Genomic DNA, 22,529 nt, shown 5'->3' on the forward strand with positions numbered 1-22,529 from the left:
CAATGACTAAAATACACTCTTTTTCTTTTTTTAACAATTAAACCTTTTATTGTTTAATGACAGTACATCTAAATGAGGGGGCTTTTGTCTCTCATACATGTGGTTTACTGAAAATTACAGGCTTTTATCATCTTTTTAAGGAGGAGAACTTGCACAATTGGTGGCTGACAATACTTTTTGCCACACTATATTTATTCATAAAGAATGTGGCTTTCTTGTCATGAGATCACTCCCCCCCCCCTCACAATATAGTTTTCCCCAAATGCATTCCATTCCATTAAAGAAAACAAAGGAGAATTTTCTACTACTTACACTCCTTTATCTTAAATGCCAAATCCTACAGTATATTGTCACCATGACAAGACTGTGACTGATGAATTTTTGGGGTTTTATCCAGTGGTGGTACTGCCAAATAAAAATAATAAATGAATACAGCACTCTAATTTTTTTTTTTTTTCCACAATGTGTCTGTTCTTTGTCTTGAGTGTAATTCAATGTAATGCGACAGTCTTCCAACCAGGGTGATAAACATCCCAGAATAAGGCAGTGACTTCATTCAAAAGCAAAAAAAAAAATGTCTTTAGTTTTTTCCTTCAGCCTCAAGAATAAAGTGCCCATGAAGTAAACCTCGGGTATGTTTTCCTATAATTTGCTAACAACTTCCTCAAAGCCGCAATGACCTAGTGCTATCTTGGTCAGGATGACTTCATTGGAGCGTCCTCTCCTGTTTCTCGTGTCTTCCCAAGAAACTATCAGATTTCCTCGTTCTTGGTGCTCCTTTTGATCCATGTTGCTTCAAACTGCCGCGGTCGTTCGGTCGGTCTGTTCAGGAGCTGTTCAGTGACGTGTTTCTCCGGGATAAATTAGCATCAGGTTTTCAAAGGAATCTACTCTCAGATCCAGTATTTGTTCTGCTAGGGATCAAATTCATAACTGAAATGGTAACCCACTGCTCTAGAAGCTCTGCCAATTATTTAAAGAGCATGCAGAAAGTATTCAAAGCTTTTACCGACGCTATTGTCCATTTATTTTCTAAACAGTTTATCTTCAATCGGGTTGTGGCTGAGCTGGAGTTTATCCCAGCTGACTTTGGGCACATGTGTTTTGAACGTAGGTAAAAAATTAAGGCACTTGGAGAGTTGTCAGCAAGCAAGTTGTCAAAAAAATATATACTTTTTAGTTGAACAGTGACAGGAAGAGTACTATGAGAATGAGAGATCCAATTAACTAAAAACTTGTAAGCAAGGAGAATGTTCAAATACAACCTGATGATGGTCTCCGAAGTGCAAAATTACAGTATGTACGCAGATTTGAACAGGCAGTTATCATCTTTTATTTCACATCCATCCATTCATTTTCTTTGCTACTTATCCTAACAAGGGTCGCGGGAGTGCTGGAGCCTTTCCCAGCTGTCAAAGGGCAGGAGGCGGGGTACACCTTGAACTTGTTGCCAGCCAATCGCAGGGTACATCGAGACAAACAGCCGCACTCACAATCACACCTAGGGGCAATTTAGAGTGTCCAATTAATATTGCATGTTTTTGGGATGTGGGAGGAAAACGGAGTGTCCCCGACAAAACCCATGCAGGCACGGGGAGAAGATGCAAACTCCACACAGGCGAGTCTGGGATTGAACCCGGGACCTCAGAACTGTGAGGCCAACACTTTCCAGCTGATACACTATTCCACCGTGCTGCCATTATAAAAGGAATATGCTGTATTTTTTTTTTTTTAAACACATATGTTCCCTCCAACATTCAATTCAATTCAAGATAGTCCTTTGGAATGTACTGTGCTGTACCAAAAATAGTTCACTAATAAAAAAAATATATATTTAACATATGTTTTAAAATAATTTTCATTTTCTAAGGCACTTATCCTTACAAGGGTTGCAAGAATGCTGGATCCTATCCCAGTTAAAATAGCAAAAGGCAGATTACACCAATCAGTCAAAGGGAACATATCAACACCATCATTGAGTGGGAATTGAACCTCTGCTGCCCGCACCAAAGTCAAGTATGTGTACCACTACATCTTCAGTAACTTTTGCTTTTAAGACCATTAAGACAATATTATAGAAAGCATGTGTGATTAATGTTGCTTGAAGGTAAACTGTAACCTCCACTAAAGTTCTAGCCTAATGTTGCATGTTTTCAAGACTCCCCCTAATTTATAAATCGCTTAGAATATTCCAGAAGTACACTGTTGACTTTGAACCAATCATCAAGGCCCAATTTGAACCAGTGAATCCTTGAATCGAGACCTCGCGCATAGGAACAAGGATGCTTCACTTTTTTGGATTTTCGGAGCTGATCAAGGATTGCACTGTAATAGGTGAAATGTGGGAAGTGGTGACCACATTATCTATTTATTTTATTTATAAATATTTCAAAGCTATATAAACCTCCCCAGACTCTTATTAATCTTCACCACAATCCAATCAACTGCTACCATACTCTTATCAACACTTTCTATCCTCTTAAACACCTTTTAAACTCTTAAACTGGCAGTAATGCAAAGTTTTACTGCACATGCGGGTTTTATTCATTGTAATGTATACTCAATGATTTTCTTTCTTGTGTTTTTGTTTCAACACTGTAGTGTTTTAAGCTAAGAGGCATTTATTTTTGCCACAAAATCATAAAGCATCCATTCCAATTTGCAACACACTGAATCCACAATCGGTGAACTGGGACATAGCGGGGGAATATCGTATATCAATTTATGAACTAAGAAGCTTTTCAAAATAGTTTAACTGTCAGTGGAGAATGGATGATTAATCCTTAAGAACATTTTCAGAGACAAGGGAACCTGTTTTTATTTTCTACTTTGCAGTTGCAAGCTCCTCTGTGAACGGCGTAAAAATACACTTTACTCTTTGGAAATTCCCCATGACCCTCCATAGACCAACAGGAGCAAGTTTTCCAAGGGAACATGAAAATGTGGCACAACAAAGATAGCAATTGGGACAATTTAAAGTTCTCTTAAAACTATTACCTTTATCCCTAAACACAATACCCACATTTTTGGCTCGTTAGGTTTCACAGTTTCAAGTTTCCCTTCATTTTCCTTGGTTTAGCACACTCGTACGACCATACATGGGTTAAGTATCACCCAGAGACTTCTTTGTACTGCTTGTACAAAAGAATGACTTGAAACTCTCTTCATTCTTGTGTATTTTGACCCACTTTAGAAAGGTAATCAAATTCTGCCCTTGCAGGTAGATTTGCTGCTGTCAGATGTCAAAAACCATACGGTACGTAAGGGTTAACACACTACACTTACATGGTCAAACCTCATGAAGCCTTACCTTGTGACCTCATTGAGCCACCTTTATCTTTTGACACCGTGCGACACTTTTGTGGTGACATCCTTAAAGCTTTGTGTTGCCTTGTTCCTATGGTGCTTGCAGGTTGTCGGGTCACTGTCATCATGTTGATGTCACCAACCCAAAAGACTGCAGGATTCTTCATGCTTTACTGCTCATTTCCATTTCAGTTCTCCACCCCAGATGAAAAAGAAAGTGTGTATGTGTTTTGCAACCACTAGATGTCATTGCAGCACACTAAAAAGCAGAAGAAGCCTTCGGTGTCCTCAGTTTACATGGATGACGTCACCAATCTGCAGGGGGAAAAGATCCATCATCATTCCATCCATCCCTGCATGTATGTATTAACCTTATTTCCCAGCCAATGATAGTCTAGGGGTTCAGTTTTCTGACATTCCTGCTTTCAGTGTCTTGGGGTGCCCACTCAGTCAGTGCGAATAGTTGTCTTGTCTGTGTGCTGATTGGTTGGTGCTGTGGTCTGGAAAAGGGACGAATGGATATAACCAATTTCCTCGATACAGTTTGCTCTTGCACTAAGAGCCCGTTTCTCACTTGTTCCGAGTGTGAGAGATCTGCTGAGCTCAAATAACAATAAAACATGCGTGTGTGTGCCACCTGTCAGGGTATTAGTCGCACACGGGGGGGGGGGGGGGGGGGCAACACAGTCCGTCGTGCCTAATGACTTTCATAATTCAACAGCAAATGTTCCCACTCAGCTTGTGTTCCCTGAAAGTGAACATTTGCTCCAGCAGCTTCGAGTTCCAAATGCGCCGGAAACAAGGAAACGTGAGTTGTAGGTTCAGTTTTACCAACTACAGAGATCCAATGTAAGAGATGAAACAGAAATCATTATGATTACATCATCCTGGAATGTGTTTCTAATATTTTGTTTACCTTGTCTAGTGGCATGCAAAAATAAAACATCATACAAAGCTCCCAATATGATGCTATTGTAAACATCTATAAGGGTCTGACCTTGGGATGTTCGGTTCTCCATATTTACAGACCGATACCAGTCGGAGTATCGACTCTTGAGTACTCACTGATACCAAGTACTGATCCCACTAAAACATTCGATACATAGAATGTGAATTAACACTGACTTAATTGTGAACAAAGACCATTCTTCATCCGTGACGTACATGGTGATTTGCCAATGTGTCAAATATTGGTGGCTGGTATCGGCAGTATTCACCAGTACCCAGTACCAGCCAGCTATCGGCCCGGTACGATACTTGTTGGCATCCCAAGTCTTCCGCAAGCTGCAATTGTCTTACATGTAAGTGTGTGTGTGTGTATATATATATATATATATATATATATATAACATATATTAGTATATAGTGTGTATATATACCATATTTCCTCAAATAGTGGCTAAGGGTTACTTTATTTACAGCGCAGAGGAAAAGGAATTATTATGGAATTATTGGAAGAAGGTGTCTATTTTGAGCACAGGCCTTGATTTGTACAAAGAAGTTGGAGTGGGACTGCAGAGTGAGTGCCATTGTCGGGATGGCCAAGTACCGATACCAGGTATTGAAAATGGGCCAATGCCAGCCTTATTTCGAGGTATTAAGTACTTGTGAAAGCTGCCGATATCAGCCATCAATAATCAGAGCCATTGACAGCTAAACAAATCAATTATCCATGTTAACTGGGAAGGCTGGCAGTGGAAAGGGTGGCAGTGGGGGGGACACATAACATTGAGTTAGTGGTTCTACTGTTAACATCATATTTTAAATCAATCAAATGGAGCTACAGCATTTTGTAAAATAGCTCTTAATTTGTAAAAAAGCTTCTCTACGGTAAACAAGATAAAAGCCAAATATGAAACTGAATAAAAGAAACATTTTTTGTACAGGCTGTTAATTTAAAAATAATTTTTTTTACAAAAACTGTTCATCTGAGCCAATGACTTGTTTTAAAGAATTGAATTTAGTAAAAAAAAAAAAAAAAAAAACAGGTCTTGCGAATAGGTTACACTCTCCTGCTACGAGTCACACAGCCATGGTGAAAAGGTTAACCAAATTACATTGTTTATATCCCACCATATATTTATCCATCCATTGGGGAACGGAGTATGTTGTAATATAATATATCAACCAATAAGGGTAAATAAACATTTTAGAATGGAAAAATATGCAAGAATAATATGTAATACCTCTCGAGTGCTGATCCGAAAGGAAAATGGCATCATTTTTGATGCAGCTGTCGTATTGAATGTCATTAAATTGCTCAATTTCACTTTATGTGGCGGGCAACGTAACAACTAGGTCAATACCTGTTTGTGTCTCGCAAATAGAGAACTTCAAATGCAATAAAGCCTCCCTGTAAATATAATCAGCTGGAAATGACAAATAACCATGGCAACAGATAAGCAGCCAGATAACTAGCAGTTTGCTTATGTGAACGCGAGAAGCTAGTGAGAGAGACACTCTTATGTAACTCCTATCTTAAGGCCGATCAGAGGAAGCGGTATCGTAAACGCACTCGATGTAGGTCAATCTGCAATTAGCCGGCCGTACAGTAGAAAAGTAGCCCGGGATTATGCCAACGCGCTCTTGCCGTCGGCCGTGACGACATTCGGTCGTGGCTCGCGCCAGGCGTTGCGTCATCCGTGGATTAGTGCGCTTGTGTGTCCAGGCTGTAAAAATCGTGACATCACTTTGTGGGAACACTGTTGTCACACATCAAGCACATCTAGTTGGCGATGTCGTCGGTTGAAATAGGGATGATTGTGGGATGCTCACCGCACAAAATCTGGCTCATCAGTATCCATCCATCCGTTTTCTTTGACGCTTATCCTCACAAGGGTTGCGGGTATGCTGGGGCCTATCTCAGCTATCAGCGTAAAAGAGGTGGGGCACATGCGGAACTGGTTGCCAGCCAATCGAAGGGTGCATGGAGACAGTCAACAGTCGCTCTCACAATCACACCTACGGGCAATTTAGTCTCCAACTAATGTATTGCAGCAATATATTAGTGGCATTAACAGGAAAGACAGCTTGAAGGCCAACCAAGGACTGTTAGTCAATGACCAAAAACGTGACTCCGATCGATGATTGTCGAGGGTGCTTGAGGAAGCAAAGATGTCATCAGGCTGAGACAGTTTTTGTCTTTTTGGTTGGATGGACAGCTGCGATTATTGCACCACTGGAGTGGGGGAAAAGGGGGCCGGGGGCGGATAGGACGGGCGAGAGGATGTCAGGCACTGCGCCAGCATGCGGGATCAGCACTATGAAAGGCCACGTGTGTATCTCATTGAGCTCACATGCACACACATTATCTCGCCGTACCGCAATCGTGTGGCCATCTGTCGACACACCACAATCATTTTCCATTCCGATATTTTTAAGTAAAATGTTAATACACACCTCTCACGATGGCAGCAGCGGGCGAGGCTTTTGGTTACCTGGGTTCGCCATAGGGATTTTGCCAGGGTGACTTTATCTACCTGAACACAATTCCATTGCTATGGTGGCGTCATTAGAGAAATCATGGTTTTTATTCTAGATTCATCATTTAGATATGTTTTTGTTTATTTGTCACCAGATTACACAATTTATAAAGGCATTTTGTGGCGTAGTACTCACCAAAGATGCAAATGAATGATGGCGGAACGTCACATGACCAAACATGCAGGCGGACTTCCTGCATGTGCAATAACTACAAAAACTACGAGCTGATGACATGACATCTTGCTATCTGCCCATTTTCTTTGCCGCTTATCCTCACGAGAGAGAGAGAGAATTGTTGCATGTTTTTGGGATGTGGGAGAAAACAAGAGTGCCCGGAGAAAACAAGAGTGCCCGGAGAAAACCCACGCAGGCACAGGGAGAGCATGCAAACTCCACACTGGCGAGGCTGGGATCGAACACGGGTCCTCAGAACTGTGAGGGCAATGGTTTAACAGCTGACCGTGCCGCCACATCTTGCTATAATTTTAGTTTTTTTTTTTGCCGGCGTCTTTAAAATAAATTACATACCATTGTCTACAACCATACACAGTACTTTATTAAACCATTGACTGGAACACGTCGGCCATCTTGTGTTGCTTAACTTTCAACATCATAAACAATTAGTCGTCAACTTTAATCAGCATTCCTGATTTGATGTTTGAAAGAATTTTGAGTGTATAGTATTCACTCAATAGTATTCAATAGTATTCAGTATTCATAATAGTATTCAGTATAATAGTAATCTTATTGCAATTTTGGCATTCGTGTATGTGGACTATTGCAACTTCCTGTGTAATTTGGAACATGGAACGATACTGCATATGTGCCAAACGTGACAATGTATCACATAGCCGCGTGGACACTGAATTTATTAATCCCATAATTATCTGCGGTTGTGCAGTATGCACACATTAGGTCTATTTTGTACGAAGTGTTCATTTCACGTTTTGTACAACCCATTTTCTGTTTTTCTGCTGGCTCTCAAATGGACAAATTCCCCTCGCAGGGGATACTAAATGTTTCATAAAGGCTGCGGGCGTCGATCTGCCTCACAGACGAGGGAGACATCAGCGCAAAAAAATGCGTTTGATGCAAAGCAGACACGAGCGCCACTCGCATACTGACTCACATGTACAGTAAGTCGAGTTTTGGAGATTGGCCATTGTTCCACTCAGCAGTTACAAAGGAACAGCTGCCTTCATCACCTTGGAAAAGGAAGTACTGTATGTGTGTGTTTGGATTTTTGGGGCGCCGATACCCTGCAGTGTAACAAGCTGCTCGTTCACCTGGAAATGTCTTTTGCTGTTGGACGCATTTGCGAGGATTCACTTTTGGAAATGTCATTATGACGCGTTCCAATCTCCCCCTTGTCAGGAGGGAGGTGGTGTGACTTTGAAAGAGTTTTTGCTGGCGTTATTTCTGTTCCTGCACATTGAATAAGGGCCACTTTTATTGGGGGCACAAGAATTTCAAGCTAAATTCGTGAAGGTGGACGTGATCAGGGTTGTACATGTTCTTACAACTAACCGGACATCCTTTTTTTTTTTTTAATTCTGCTGCTCGGGAAAAAAAAAATTTGGGTCGTGATTCGCAAGTAAAAGTTGTAGTAAAAGTGAACTTCACAAGAAGCGACAGCAAATGAAAAGTTCTTCAAAAAAAAGCTTCAAGAACTCACAACATCCATCCAACCATTTTATTTGCTGCTTATCTTCACGAGGGACGCGGGAGTGCTGGAGCCTATCGCAGCCGTCACCTGGCAGGAGGCGGGGTACACCCTGAACTGGTCGCCAGCCAATCGCGGGGCACAAAAACACCTAGGGGCAATTTAGAGTCTCCAATTTTCGTGATGTGGGAGGAACCCGGAGTGCCCGTAAAAAACCCACGCAGGCACAGGGAGAACATGCAAACACCACACAGGTTCGGCCGGGATCGAACCCGGGTCCTCAGAACTGTGAGGCCAACGCTTTACCAGCTGATACACCGTGCCACCCCCACAACATCCAGATGATTTATATTTGTATTAGAAGTGCTCATGTATTTTTGGCCTTAAAAATGAAAGAGGCAGACATGTCCAATAATAGCAATTTATTTTTGAAGTATCAGTAAAAAAGAAAAAAAGGAAATGCCCTTCAAATGGCCCTTTTTTTTATCGCCAAAATCGAAGTGCTGCCATCTCTTGCAGTGACATTGACAGAATTGGAGCTCTAGCTGGTGCGGACAAAGGAATTTTTTGTACTAAAAAGTACCACAGTTTTTAGAGTACAGGTACTTATATTTTGTGTATCGACGCTGTTTTGTGGAATCCTCGCAGCTCCAAAATGACAACTTTTCAGGAAAAACAAAAAACAAAATGGCATCCCGCTTCAGTTTTTAAACGTCCTTTTGTTATTTTTTGGTATTTCACCTTATGTTGCTATCATATATCAATGTTGCTAATTTAATAAGTCATGAATAAATAATTAAAAGTATAAATGTTTCGACGCATCACGAGCCAGTCGTGCACCTCAAAGTCCGCCGCAGTCACGTCACCACAGACCTTAGAAAAAGTGTTTAACTTCACAAATGCAATTGCCAAAAGAAGAAAAAGAAAAATATGAAACTTGATACATAAAAAATTTGATACATGAAAAAATAGAATAAAATGAAGACAATTTTTTTTAATTGACAAGATATCACACTGATAAGTGTAACTTTTTGCTGCACTTCCACATATAGGGCTACTCCATGCAATACTTTTTGAGCCGCTTTTAAAGGAAATGGAAGAAGCTCCTTCGATTGGACAGGATTAAAGTTTGATGTGGTGACTCCCACACCAGTGCAGACATCCCACTTTTAAATGCGGTGGACTACTGTGGGTCTAAATCGGCTTCCTTGCCCAGCGCAGTGTTGGATTTGCTTTAGTGACCAAAATAAAGCCTTTTGAGTAGAGAATATTTCTTGAGCATTTTGTACAGTAGTGTGAGTTGGCCTTTTTTTCATTTTTTTTTAGAAACTTCAAGTCACTCAGCGCCAACTGAGAATTTGCCGCTTGTCATATTGTTTGGAGGTGTAGCACCAAACCAGCTTGTGACGATGCAGTACATGTTTTTGTTAAGCTCTAATAATGTAACACAACCACAACAACAGGTACTTTACTTAACTTTCCTTACTTAACAAATCAAGTGACAACCTTGGATTATGACCACAATCTTTCTAAAAAGGTGATTTTGGGAGGGACAGTAATTGCCGTTACTTCTCTGTGTAACGCGGTTGAAGCGAATGCGTCTTTTGTATCTACAAAAACCTCCCGGTTGCTCTTTGAAAGGATGAATTGAAAGCAGTTCCGATGAAACTGCTGCTATGGCAACGTGCACGCTAATCTTTAGTTTACAGGCTGCCCGTTTCCCTTTGGCTCACAACATATTCAAACGCCCACCTTGGTTGCCTCAAAGCATGCTCATTGGTTTGTTCTGCTTGTGTGTTTTTTTTTTTGGGGGGGGTGTACCAATTACATCAGTAGGAATACTAGTAAAGTACATCATTTTAGTCACAGCATCCAGCTGCTTTACAGGAAGTGGGAATGCCTCCCCCTCACCCCCACTCCCCACTTCCCACTCCCCACTCCCCCATGTGTGTCTGTTTGGTGAGGCTGGTGCTAATGCATGCAGTCAGGCAGCACTGATACAACCGCGGGAAAAGAAAGAAAGCCGGCTTTGTGCTCCGCTCGGGATCTCGGACACAAGAGTGGCTGGAATGGCACACGGCCATTGTCGCAGGTTCAGTGCGGCCACAAAGTGCAGCAGCGTTGGGACTGTTGCTGTAACCGTTGACAGCCGTAAAAACAGATGAGCAGCGAGCAGACTCGTGACCTGTTTATTTAAATTGAGCAATTTTACAAGAAACTTGCCTGTTGTGTTCTGTTTTGTCTGTCTTAATTTTATCTTTTTTTTTTTTTTGCTCCTTATATTGCTAAACGTGGGAGGTACAAAAGCAGGTCAAAGGGCGTTTTATGGGTCTCAAATATCGATTTCACAAAAGTGAGTAAACTCTTCACATTTTTATATTAGATTTTCAAGAGACAACAATGAAGAATAGCACTTTGTTGCAATGTAAAAGTAGACAGTGTACAGTTTATTTGACACTGTAAATTTACTGACACATCAAAATAACACGCAGCCCATCATTTTGGAATCCCTGGCAACAAAAGTGAGTACACTCTTACTGGAAAATGTAAAAATTGGGGGGGCAATTAACCCTTTTGACTTGGGAAAATGTGTGCGTGTGGTGTGGTGATTTCTGTTTTGTTAGTGTTTGCATGTACATGTGGTACAATGTCATGTGCTTGTGCGGGATTTTCCCCGGGTATTCTGGCTTCCACCTCCATCCATTTTCTTCGCAGCTTCACATGGCACATTCAGCCGCACTGACAATCACACCTAGGGGCAATTTAGAGTGCCCAATTAACATTGCATGTTTTGGGAATGTGGGAGGAAACCAGAATGCGCGGCGAAAACGCATGCAGGCACGGGGAGAACATGCAAACTCCACACAGGCGTGGCTGGAATTGAACCCAGGTCCAGAACTGTGAGGCCAACATGTTACCAACTGACCCGCCGTGCCGCCTGGCCTCCACCGAGATTCCCAAAACTCATTAAACTCAAGACTCACAACTAAATTAAAAAAAAAAAAAAAGTCAGTGCTGCTGAGGGTTTTCGCATCCTTCGTTAAGAGTTCTGGGTTGTTACAGAATACTCCCGTGAGTGAACGTGTTGTGTTCATTAGTGGGCTTGTTTGTGTAGTAATGGTCGACAATTCACTTCAAATCCACAGCAACTAGAACGTTGGCAAATTAGCTCACACTGTCATCATCAGCTCACATAGAAAAGGAAGTGGGTGGGAAAGTTCATTTTGGACCGTATTCTATTTCCTGTGCTTGTGCTTATGTGTTGGCTGCCTGTGAACAGCTGCTGTTTTGTGTTTACATCGGAAGAGCCGACGATTCAAGGAGACATACTTCACTACTGAGCTCATTCCCTCAGAAGCTTTTCTCCGCTTGGTCTCCATTTTGCCTTTCATCTGTGACCCACTTAACTGTATTTTTCTGGGCATGAGGTGTCACCCACATTTCCAGGTGAGGTAAAAAGAAATAAACCAAAAAAAGTGGATACTAAATGGGAGGTCTGTCTTTTCCTCTAACTAGAATTTCTCAAGATGTGACTTTCCGTCTGTGGGGAAAAGTGTTGAGTAAAGTCGTACAGTAAAGCAAAGTTTTATCACAGGGTTATATTCCAGAAAACACTTGCAATAAAGGAACTTTGTGAAGTAACTGCTAATAATTCATTATATCCAATTTCGTTTCATATATGTAATTCAGATGGCACGGTGGAGCAACTGGTTAGTGTTGGCCTCTTAGTTGTAGGACCCGGTTTCAAATCCCGGGATTTCTCCCACCTGTGTGGAGTTTGCATATTTCCTCCGGGCAGTCCAGCGACTGTTGTCTGCCTCTATGTGCCCTGCTATTGGCTGGCGACCAGTTCAGGGTGTACCCTACCTCCTGCCCGTTGATAGCTGGGTTAAGCTCCAGCACTACCATGACCCTCGTGAGGATAAGCAGCTCAGAGATTGGTTGTATATATATATATATATATATATATATATATATACCATTTTAATTGACACAAAGGCACGCTTAATAGGTTGACAAACAATATTTATTTAGGTTCACAAAAATGATAAGTTAATTATCAGGTAGTCCACAAATATTGTGGGAATGGTCTCATAGTCATACAAAGTGGGGGAGGGGTGGATGTACATGAGAAGCCATTTCTGAACAGGCCAACCCAGAAAAACACTCCGATTTAACCAAATAAAGTATGAAGCGTGGGAAAGATGAACTGCAGAACAAGTTGAATCAAAAATAATAACATGATTATTTTAAGTTATTGTATCCATAATGTCGCTAAATATATGTATCTAAAAAAATCCACCAGCTAGATAACTTTTTTTTTTCTCAGTTGGGGGAGAAAAAAAAAACCATTAAAACCAAGGCCGGACCAGGCATGTATTACATTGCCATAAATCAGGGTCACCCGTGAGCTACCCCTTGCCCCCCACTTTAGTAAATCAGACCAGCAACTTGTTCCACACGTGAATGTTGTAAAATCTTTTCGTGAACATGAGCCTTAACCCTTTTTGTGTCTTCATTGCGAATGAGCATTAGGGCCACATGAAAAAAAAAAAAAAAAAATCAACAGTAAAATTATGAGCGCTATCATATTTCAGGAAAAAAAAAAACTCACAAAAATTAAGTACCAATTTTACAAAATATAATTCTTGTTACAAGAAGGGTTTTTGCTAGTGATGCACCAAAATGAAAATTCTTGCCAAACTACTTGCCGAAACTCCGAAAGTAAATACTGACAGCTGCCAACTTATGAAAATTCACTTCCAATTTGCAAGAATTTCCATAAATTTAAAATGTCAATATTACCGCAGCATAGTTATTGCAGTGTATTTTACGTGATAGGATAAGCTCAATCCTGTATAGCGTTCAATTTCACAACATAATCATTACTGTAATCTTTAATATGTTATGGCTTCAATATGTATTTATTGCATCAACCTTGAAATGGGATGCATTTGCAGTCAAATGTCTTCTGCATGCTCACTATTGCTACTGAAATAATGCAAATTTCCTCATTGTGGATCCAAAAAAGGATGCTTTGTACTGTAAAAATGTACTTTTATTTGCTCATTTTATCTCAACTGACGTAACAGTGGTGATGTTCTATTTCATTTCTGGTTTCTGTATGGGTGTCTCTCATAAACCACGATATTTTCTTCTATAAAAACTTACTAAGTTGCCTGCTATTTTTTTTACTCCCCACACTTATTTTGGTGTTTTGCGACATCATTGTCAAGAGTAGCTTAGTGACTAGCATGGCGTACCCATCTCTTCCAGTCTCTCTCCTGGCCTCGGTGATCACGATTACATGTCTCCACAAGTGGAGCTGTTTCGCCGCCACGGACGTGAGGGAACATCATTTCGGCAACACAAGAGTTTTGGCCCAAAACCCAAAAGACATTAATGGGTCACTTTTAGCCACCAAAATTTCAGTGCATCACTAGTTTTAACAAGAATAATTTCATAAAAAACATATATATATATAGATAGATATATTTTAATTCTAGTAATCATATGACTTTTCTCTTGACTCAATTTATTTTCTCTTTTTAGTGTTGCCCTAATACTTATCCAAACCAAATAACCTATCAGGGTCGCACAAACCTCCGTAATATAGCAACAGGTCATTTTGTAAAGTTTGGGTTCATTTTGAGATGAGTTAGTTGTCATTATTAGTTTTGGAAACCTTGTGGAATTTTTGCTATAAAAGATCTTATTGACAAGTCATGCAACATGTTTACAAAGAGTCGAAAAAAATGGAGTAGTCTCACCCCCCCCCCACCTGGAGCCAATTCAGCTGCTTTAGCAGAACCGCCGCCCTTAAGTCCTCCCAGATAATAAAACTATCATCGTTACAAACAATATTATATTAAACCACTAGTGATGTTTTTATTTTCTTGTACAACCCATAATCTCATAAAAGTATACAGTTTGTAGACTCAGGTTTAAAAATAAGCCGTTGTGTTTTTGCGGAGAGGCGAGCATGAACCAAAAGTGGCCGCTGCATTTAAGAAAAAAACAAACAAACAAAAATGTTAAGAACATGTCCTGTGTCGTCAGCGCAAACAATTGGTTTAAGAAGAATCCCTGATTGGCTAAAAAGAAGTCAGGTGACCACCAGGTGAGGTAAGAAGCCCCGCCTTGACGATGGGGATGACAATATGGAGGTGTTTCCTCTAACGCGTGTATTCGTGTTTACATAGACATTTATATAGATTTCCGCATATGCATTCCGACCAGAGCTGCGAAAACACGTAAAACATCCACGCACGTGTACATATGTACACGTGTACACGCTCTTGTGCGCGATGCTTCAGTCACTTTAAAACACTGTGTTGCAAATTCCTCTCTCGTCATGCAGCACAGACAAATGAAAGATAAAAAAAAAAAAAACAAAATAAAAAAACACAAGACCAGTTTGTGGGTAAGGGGGCCAAAAATAATCACACTGGCTGATAAAAAAAAGAGTTTACGGGTTGGGGGGGGGCTTAACAAAAAAATTACAAAATTGATTTGCTGCCTTGAAAGTCCTTGAACATCAGAGATAATCCTTGGGCGTGACGTTTTCTTTTTCCAAATTCAAATATTTAACATTTATGTAAGAAAAAAAAACTAAGATTTCACATACTCTTATTACTATGCATGTGCGTATCTTGTATTTTTTTTGTCTACTTTTGTATTTGCATTGGTTTTCTCCTTGAAATTGTTCACCCAAAGTTTTTCTTGGTTTGCGAGGATTCCGTCTCTTTCCACGTCCAACTTGCCACATCCGTTTTTTGGAAAAACGACAAATGATCAAAGTATCGCCCCTTCTCCCCAGGTTGGATCAAGAGGCGGCGAGATAGGGGGGCCGGGGCGGGGGCGTGGCAATTCATCTCTCCGCCTCCATCGCTACACTGGCCTTTGCTCGGCGCCCGCGTGGGGGTTGACGCCCGTAGGCCAGGCGGGGCAGGGCTGTGTGGGGGGCTGCCCCTGAGTCCAAAGTCCTTGCGAGGGCGGCGGCACGTTGGGCATGTTGGGTGACACGCCCCAGCCGCCGACTTGAGGGGGTGGAGGAGAGGTGGCCGCGGACGCCGCCATGGGGCTGCCGCTGTTGAAGCTCTCGGACGCTTTGAGCCGGGAGAACATGGTCAGGGCGTCTGGGAAGTTGGGGGGTGTCGCTGGTGTGTTGGCTGGTGTGCACATCTGAGGACCAGGAAGGAAAGTGAAGGATTAGCAATTGTCAAAAACAAGGAGAGATTTTGATGATCATGATGATGACTGATTTTTTGATGATCATAATTGATTTTTTTTTTTTCACAGTTAGAAAGGAGCTCAAAGATCGCAGGAGTTTTCTTTTGATCCTTTTTCTCCAAGTGGTACAATTCAGATAAGTGTCATGGCAGAATAAATAGGAAACCAGAATCAGGTTTCTTCCAAATATAGATACAAATCTGATATGTATCAGACAGCTGCCATATACATGTGGCTATGGGGTGTTTTTATATCATCTGATCAACAAGGGTGAGTAGACACAAATATACCGTAATTTCCTGCCTATCAAATGCGACTTTTTTCACAGGCTTTCAAACCGGCGGCATTTTTTCCTAACGGGCGCAAGGGGGCACTTGAGTGGAAAAGATAAGAGTGAGAATATATGTGCGAGGAAGTGACTTCTACCCGTCCGGCCCTGTTATCGCTGCGCTAGTGTGTCACTGTCGTGATTTTTACCGGTATGTTTTTTTTTTAACCGGCCCGGTTAGTGCGGCGCTAGCACTAGCGTGGCGGCGCTAGCGTTAAAACTCTCTGTGACGTCTTTCTTTGTAAATATCTCGTGTTTCAATGTGGGCACTTGCGGCTTTAACACAGGTGCAGCGTACGGATGTACCAAATGGTATTTCCTTTGCAAATGTAGTGGGTGAGGCTTATATCCAGGTGTGCTCTCTAGGCCGGGAATTACGGTACATAATTTAGCCAATTTTTATGCCAACTTTAAAACAAAGTATGTTTGTAAATATCTTCCGTGCCGACATCACCGCACTTGGAAGTCCTACTTACAAGAATTTAATGATATAACACAGCCTTGTGACATCACAGTGCTAGGCCGTGTACTTTGCACCACGAGTTCTTTTTCCAACTACCCAAGTAAAAAGTGACGTTGTTTGACTGCTCAGTTGTGAGTTAGCTGTACTTAGCTTCCATTAAAAGGCCAATTTATCACTTTAGGCACAACAACACGGGGAGTAGAAAAACTATTATAGAAATAGAAGTAAAGTTTGCCATGCCTAGTAATATGCTATCCTAATGTCCTATACATATCCCAAACCTCTATATAGCACTGGTAATGCTGCCGCTGAATTAACCAGAATACACTGAACATGCAATGTGTGAAAACTTCTAATGACAAAGTTACTCTTGTGTGTTACTTTCCATTTGATGTTTTAAAAAAACTTGAAACGCTTACTGTGAGTGAAGGCAATCGGAATATCCTAAATTAATGGAAACATCGCGACAGGGGAAAAAAAAACAGGATTATGCTGTTGTAAAAAAAATAAAAAAATACCAAGGCTATCATCCCCTGACTGGGACTAGGACATCACTTTTGACAAAATTATATTTTTATGATAAAGTATTATAGCTTGTCTTGTGGTAGTACTCGCTTTCTTTCCATGCTGAAATATTATGCAACTTTTGCTCCCAAATGATCCTGTACAGGATACAGCGGCCCTGTAAGCTTCATCTTTACAGTTACCACGTGTAATCTGCATGCAATGTGAACTATTGAGACCACCTGCCCTCCCAAGTGTCATCTATTTGAGGTGTAGTGGTTATTTGTTAAGCAGGAGTGTTTTTTTTCCAAGGACCCAATCATAAGACAACAGAAGAGAATTTATGACAAATTGCAAATTCTTTTATAGTCAAAATGGAAGCAGAATATTTTGCCCTATTTTTTATCACACAAAATCATCATTAGATTAAGATCACTCAGGACAGCAAAGTCGTCTTTTTTTTCCCCGTCAACATGACTACGCCCATGCATAACCCATGACCACACTGAAAACGGAAACCAAGTGCTTTGAGGCTTCCGGGCGCCATCTTTTGTGCCTTTCGCCTTTTTCCTCAACACACAAATGCACACAATTCCGTGCCCGGCCTCGTCCTTCAAGTCGTTTGTGACAAGGAAAACAACAACCTTCTGTATTCCAGTGGGACGCAAAGGTGGAGTCACACTCAGCCAAAGGGCTTGCCCTCCCAAAATAAAACGTAAATAGGGAATGCGACCAATGTCACAGAAAAAACTAGTAAGACAATCAGACTGCAACAAAAGAATTGAAGTTGAAGACATGTCATAGCTAACACTCAAAATATTGCTCCATAACAACGTAACAAAAGATCCTCGTATGTAAGTCAGGGGTGCTAAATGTGTTGATGTATGCAGGCCTGGCGTTGCTTGCCGCCGCCGGGTCCGGCGTAAGCACTGACGCGGAGGTGGATCAGGTGAAGAGTTGGTTTGGCCGTGTGCGGGAGGAGAAAGGAGCTCCCCCCACCATTGTCTTGACACCCCTGAAGTAATTACTTCGCTCGGCATGAGTCCTTCTGAGTACGCTACATACTGTCGGGGAGTAGGTTGTTAGTTTGAAGTGATCCGCATATCATCTAAATATGGCTCAAAACGAAAGGGTAATATTGTCCCGGTCACTTCACTCGATTGTGAGATGTTCTCTTCTTCGAAAAGAGCTTCCGTGTCAGAAAGGGCGTCGGAAAAATACAAAAAGCTCTCTTGTTCTCTCTCATAACAGGTGGCACAGCGTCTTGTCAATGGCGCCTGTCCTGATTGGGATTGTCAGATAATTCCCATTTTATGCTCAGACTCCCTGATCGGGTTTAATGTCATGATTCGCCGTTCCCTCCACGTTGCCGTCATGCACAGTATGTCTGAATCAAAAAGTTGTTTCTTTTGACCTACTGTCAATATCTGACAGCCAATAAATTTATTATTATTATTAAAAAAAAGTCAGAGCAATGGGAGACACAAGACAGCTAAGAAAGATACGTAATGTACGGCTCAGACTACAAGATAAATTTGCTCTTACAATTGCATTGTCAAACTTCTTTTTCTTTTGCCTTGTCCCATTAGTGGTCGCCGCAGTGTGTCAACTTTTTCCATCTAAGCCTATCTCATGCATCTTCTTCTCTAACACCCACAGTCCTCATGTCATCCCTCACAACATCCATCCTCTCGCTCTTTTGCCTGGCAGCTCTATCCTCAGTACCCTTCTACCGATATACTCACTCTCGCCTCTGGACATGTCCAAACCATCGAAGTCTGCTCTCTCGAACCTTGTTTCCAAAACATCCAACTTTGGCTGTCACTCTAGTGAGCTCATTTCTAATCCTATCTGACCAGTTCACACCAAGTGAGAATCTCAGCATCTTCATTTCTGCTACCTCCAGTTCAGCTTGCTGTTGTTTCTTTAGAGCCACCGTCTCTAATCCGTACATCATGGCCGGCCTCACCACTGTTTTATAAACTTTGCCCTTCATCCTGGCGGATACTCTTCAGTTGCATAGAACACCAGACACCTTCCGCCAACTGTTCCACCCTGCTTGGACCTATTTCTTCACTTCCTTACCAGACTCTCCATTGCTCTGGATTGTTGACCCCAAGTATTTGAAGTCGTCCACCTTAGCTATCTGTTTTTTTTTTTTTACCATTATTGGGCTTTATATTCACTACCAAATGCGACTGGATACACTCACTACTGTGCGGATAACAACACAGTGTACCGTGTTGACTATTGGAAGAAAAAATTGGGGGAAAAACATGGTGGTCATCACCGGTGCTCAGGACAGGAGAGGATGTTCTTTTTTGCACTTTTAATACAATACGGCTTGGAAGCAGGCAACAAAATGTTACGTAGCCTACCAAACTAGTGCCAGCACTCGTGGTTGAGTGTAAACATGCTGACATTTTGTTGAATACATGATCCGACTAGAACAGCGATTTCCAGCACTTATGGCAAGGCACATGCAGTACTTTGCAACTGAAAAATCTCCTGGCACATCCCAAAAAAAAAAAAAAAAAAATTAAAATTCACAAAGTAGACATTAATTCCTGTATGTACTTACCTAATAGAAGATCATGTCTCTATGCCCCACTGTCATAAATAGATTAACAAAGTCACATCGTTGAGCCATTACGTACAAAATATTCATTGTTCCATCTTGTGATCGGATCGGTGATTTTTTTTTTTTTTTAACTGGCTGATCAGTGATCAACACTGCTGTTTTTTTTTTTTGTTTTGCTTTGTATGTCAAGGCAAAACTTGACTTAAGCAAGCAAGTTGCTACTTGAGTGAAGTAGGGAAAAAAAAGAATGCCCGTGTTTATTTAACAGGAAAAAAGGCAAAGACAAATTGAAAACACTTGGAACCAGACTGACTGCACTGCGGACGTCATTCCCGACGCATTGCCGCCTTTAAAGGCACATCCACACACAAATGTACTGTGTGTGTTTGTGTGCGTGTCTTTTAGCTTGATTATAAAACCATTACATTCTCTTTCATTATGTTTTATACAGTATTTGAATTCTACAGTAAAATGTGCTACACCTACAATACAATACTACACTTTTATTCATGTTGCATCAACATAATATTAAAAAAAATGATTTTATTTTGGGGGGGTTGCAACACTATAATGTACCTCTGCATACTCGTAGCTTGGCACCTGTGAATTCACCTATACGCAGATTTTATTTTTTTTTTAACATTTGGGAGGAGGGGAGTGCAGTTTAAACCTACCTATTAAAGACTTTACTTTGGCCATTCGTAGTCCAGTCCCGGTCAATAACCCGTGGATAACAGGAGTCCACTGTGATGACATTTGGATGAATTTCAAATAAAAAATTGATTTGATGTAGGACTAAAATCACTAACAAGCTTGGCCATGGAGTGACAGTTAAACTCATTAAGTTAAAGTACTACGGTTGTGTTGCATTGCTTGTTTATAGCTCGCTATCAATGCTGTGATTGTGTTGGGAGTTATTTGCATTATATTAAGAGCGATGGGCATGATATTCGGTCAAGTTGAAAGTGGAATAGTGTACTACCCGGATGCAACCAGCAGAGGCGGTGTTGGTCTCACTCTCAATTAGTGGTCAAAAGAACATGCTCAGTCAAGGCTATATTCAGAGACCACCGTGATGGCAGCATTATTCTGCTTCAGTTGCTGCTCAGTTTATTTTTGTAAGACTGCTGGACTACTGAACCACTTTAGCAACAAATTTGTCACCCTCCTAGGTCATGTTCTCCGAGACTATTGAGGAAAATCTTGAAAATGACCCTCTAATGTTAACCAAAAACCATTACTTGATCCAAGTCTTTCTTTGGATTGCACCGATCGGTTCAAGCCACACCCCTCCACAAAGTTTTACTAGAGTACCTTTTGTGTAATGCTGCAGACCAAAACATAAAAGGGAATGAACACATAAGCTCCTTGGTGGAGGTAACTATTGTTAAGATGCTGGAGAACAGGATAGGCAGGAAAACTTTCTACTGCTTGATGGCACAGATTTCATCTTGAGCCATTGTATCCTGTAATGTCATTTAGACTGCCACGCATACGCCCTCAGCACCCGAGCTGTGGTCTGAAAAACAATCAGAGGATAAAAATTCTCCCTAGGAGAGGGGTATAACTGAACCAACGTGCCCCCTAAAAGTGCTGCTTCTTCACATCCGAGGGGGTCACGCATGGGTGGGTTACACTGAACCATAGGTTCTCGCTGTGCCATGTTGTTATGTAAGGTGAGCATGGGCATTGTGCACTCTTGACAGGAAGTGCTGGCTCATGTCTTTGAGGCTGTTTCCTGCTGTAAAGCGACACCCTGGAATGTACAATGACCTTCAGTGCTTTCTATAAACGCATAAAGGTGGTTTGGTGGCTAATATCTGGACTTATCTTCCAAACCAATGTCAACTGTATTCCTCTGGGTGAATGAGCGTGAGGCCTTCTATGTCCTTGAAAACGAAAGGACTGAAAAAAACTGACACCTGTCTTAGGTTGTCTGCCGAGACCTCTGACTCATCCATAAACACATGCAGTTGCGTTGTTCAGCTAACACATGCTGAGACCACACACTGCAGTTTAGACATTTAGCTTTTCTTTTGGAATTATAAGGAGACTTGGAAAGGAACGATGGATTTTGAGGGTTGGGAACATTTGTGTACTTAACCTTAAATAAAAGCATCTGTTCTTAGAGCGAGATTTGAATTAACGTGAAAAAAATGTTGGCCACTTGTCTGTTAGTCCTACAATAAAATATAGTAGTCGGTTGGCAACAAAGCTTTGGGTATTTGTTTATGGACCTTTTCCTCGATTGAGCCAGAGGAGCGTTTATATCTTTAACAAAGCCTGGCTGATATGCTTAATTCATTTCATGATTTAAACTGAATTCCTTCACGGAAACAGGAAAATTGCAATACAAATGTAAAGATTATAATGGAAGTATTTCAGAATGGGTTTGCACATCTTAAAATTGAACACTACGGTGGAAACAAACCTAATATTGCAGATATAAATATCTATTTATAATACATATTCATATTTATATGTATTCATAATGGCGTGAGGATGGAGGATGAACTGGTTAGAGCATTGGCCTCACAGTTCTGAGGACCGTGGGTTCAAATCCTGGCCGTGCCTGTGTGGGGTTTAAGTGTTCTCCCTGTGCCTGCGTGGGTTTTCTCCGGGCACTCCGGTTTCTTGCCACATCCCAAAAACATCCGTTAATTGGAGACTTTAAATTGGCTTTAGGCATGATTGTGAGTGTGACTGTTGTCTGTCTCTATGTGCCCTGTGATTGGCCAGCAAAAATTTCTGGGTGTACGCCGCCTCCTGCCCAATGACAGCTGGGATTGGCTCCAGCACTCCTGCGCCCCGTGTGAGGTGAATGAATAAATGAATGTATTCATAACCTTTTGACCGTATAGGCTGAGGTATGTGCTGACTCATTTCCTGTTTATGGACGGCACAGTTCATAGTTGGTTCCTCTCTCCACTCGAACACAGTTAGTGGTGACTGTATCACCTAAACACTT

The 22,529-nt window shown here is 41.3% G+C and overlaps 2 protein-coding genes and 1 long non-coding RNA gene across 4 annotated transcripts in view; 1 reads left to right on the forward strand and 2 right to left on the reverse strand.

Moving 5' to 3' along the window:
- Positions 1 to 3,482: 3,482 nt before the first annotated feature.
- Positions 3,483 to 7,155, reverse strand: LOC133495726 (uncharacterized). The gene is made up of 3 exons (XR_009793647.1): positions 6,925 to 7,155; positions 6,706 to 6,785; positions 3,483 to 3,621 (listed from the first exon to the last, which is right to left on the reverse strand). It is a non-coding gene; the product is annotated as an uncharacterized LOC133495726 (long non-coding RNA).
- foxj1b (forkhead box J1b) overlaps positions 3,526 to 22,529 on the forward strand; it is a 47,237-nt gene continuing 28,233 nt past the window's right edge. For both annotated transcript variants that reach the window (XM_061810657.1, XM_061810656.1), the window contains exon 1: positions 3,526 to 3,665. The gene's annotated coding sequence lies outside the window, so the exon portion shown is untranslated. The remainder of the gene's footprint in view (positions 3,666 to 22,529) is intronic.
- The window catches only part of ubald1a (UBA-like domain containing 1a), a 29,652-nt gene continuing 19,592 nt past the window's right edge, over positions 12,470 to 22,529 (reverse strand). The window contains exon 4 of the mRNA XM_061810659.1: positions 12,470 to 15,637. Within this exon, the coding sequence (XP_061666643.1) occupies positions 15,344 to 15,637 (294 nt within the window). The 3' untranslated portion in view covers positions 12,470 to 15,343. The remainder of the gene's footprint in view (positions 15,638 to 22,529) is intronic.

The sequence above is a fragment of the Syngnathoides biaculeatus genome, chromosome 22 (genome assembly GCF_019802595.1).
Source record: "Syngnathoides biaculeatus isolate LvHL_M chromosome 22, ASM1980259v1, whole genome shotgun sequence".
In the NCBI taxonomy this organism is placed as follows: Eukaryota; Metazoa; Chordata; class Actinopteri; order Syngnathiformes; family Syngnathidae; genus Syngnathoides; species Syngnathoides biaculeatus.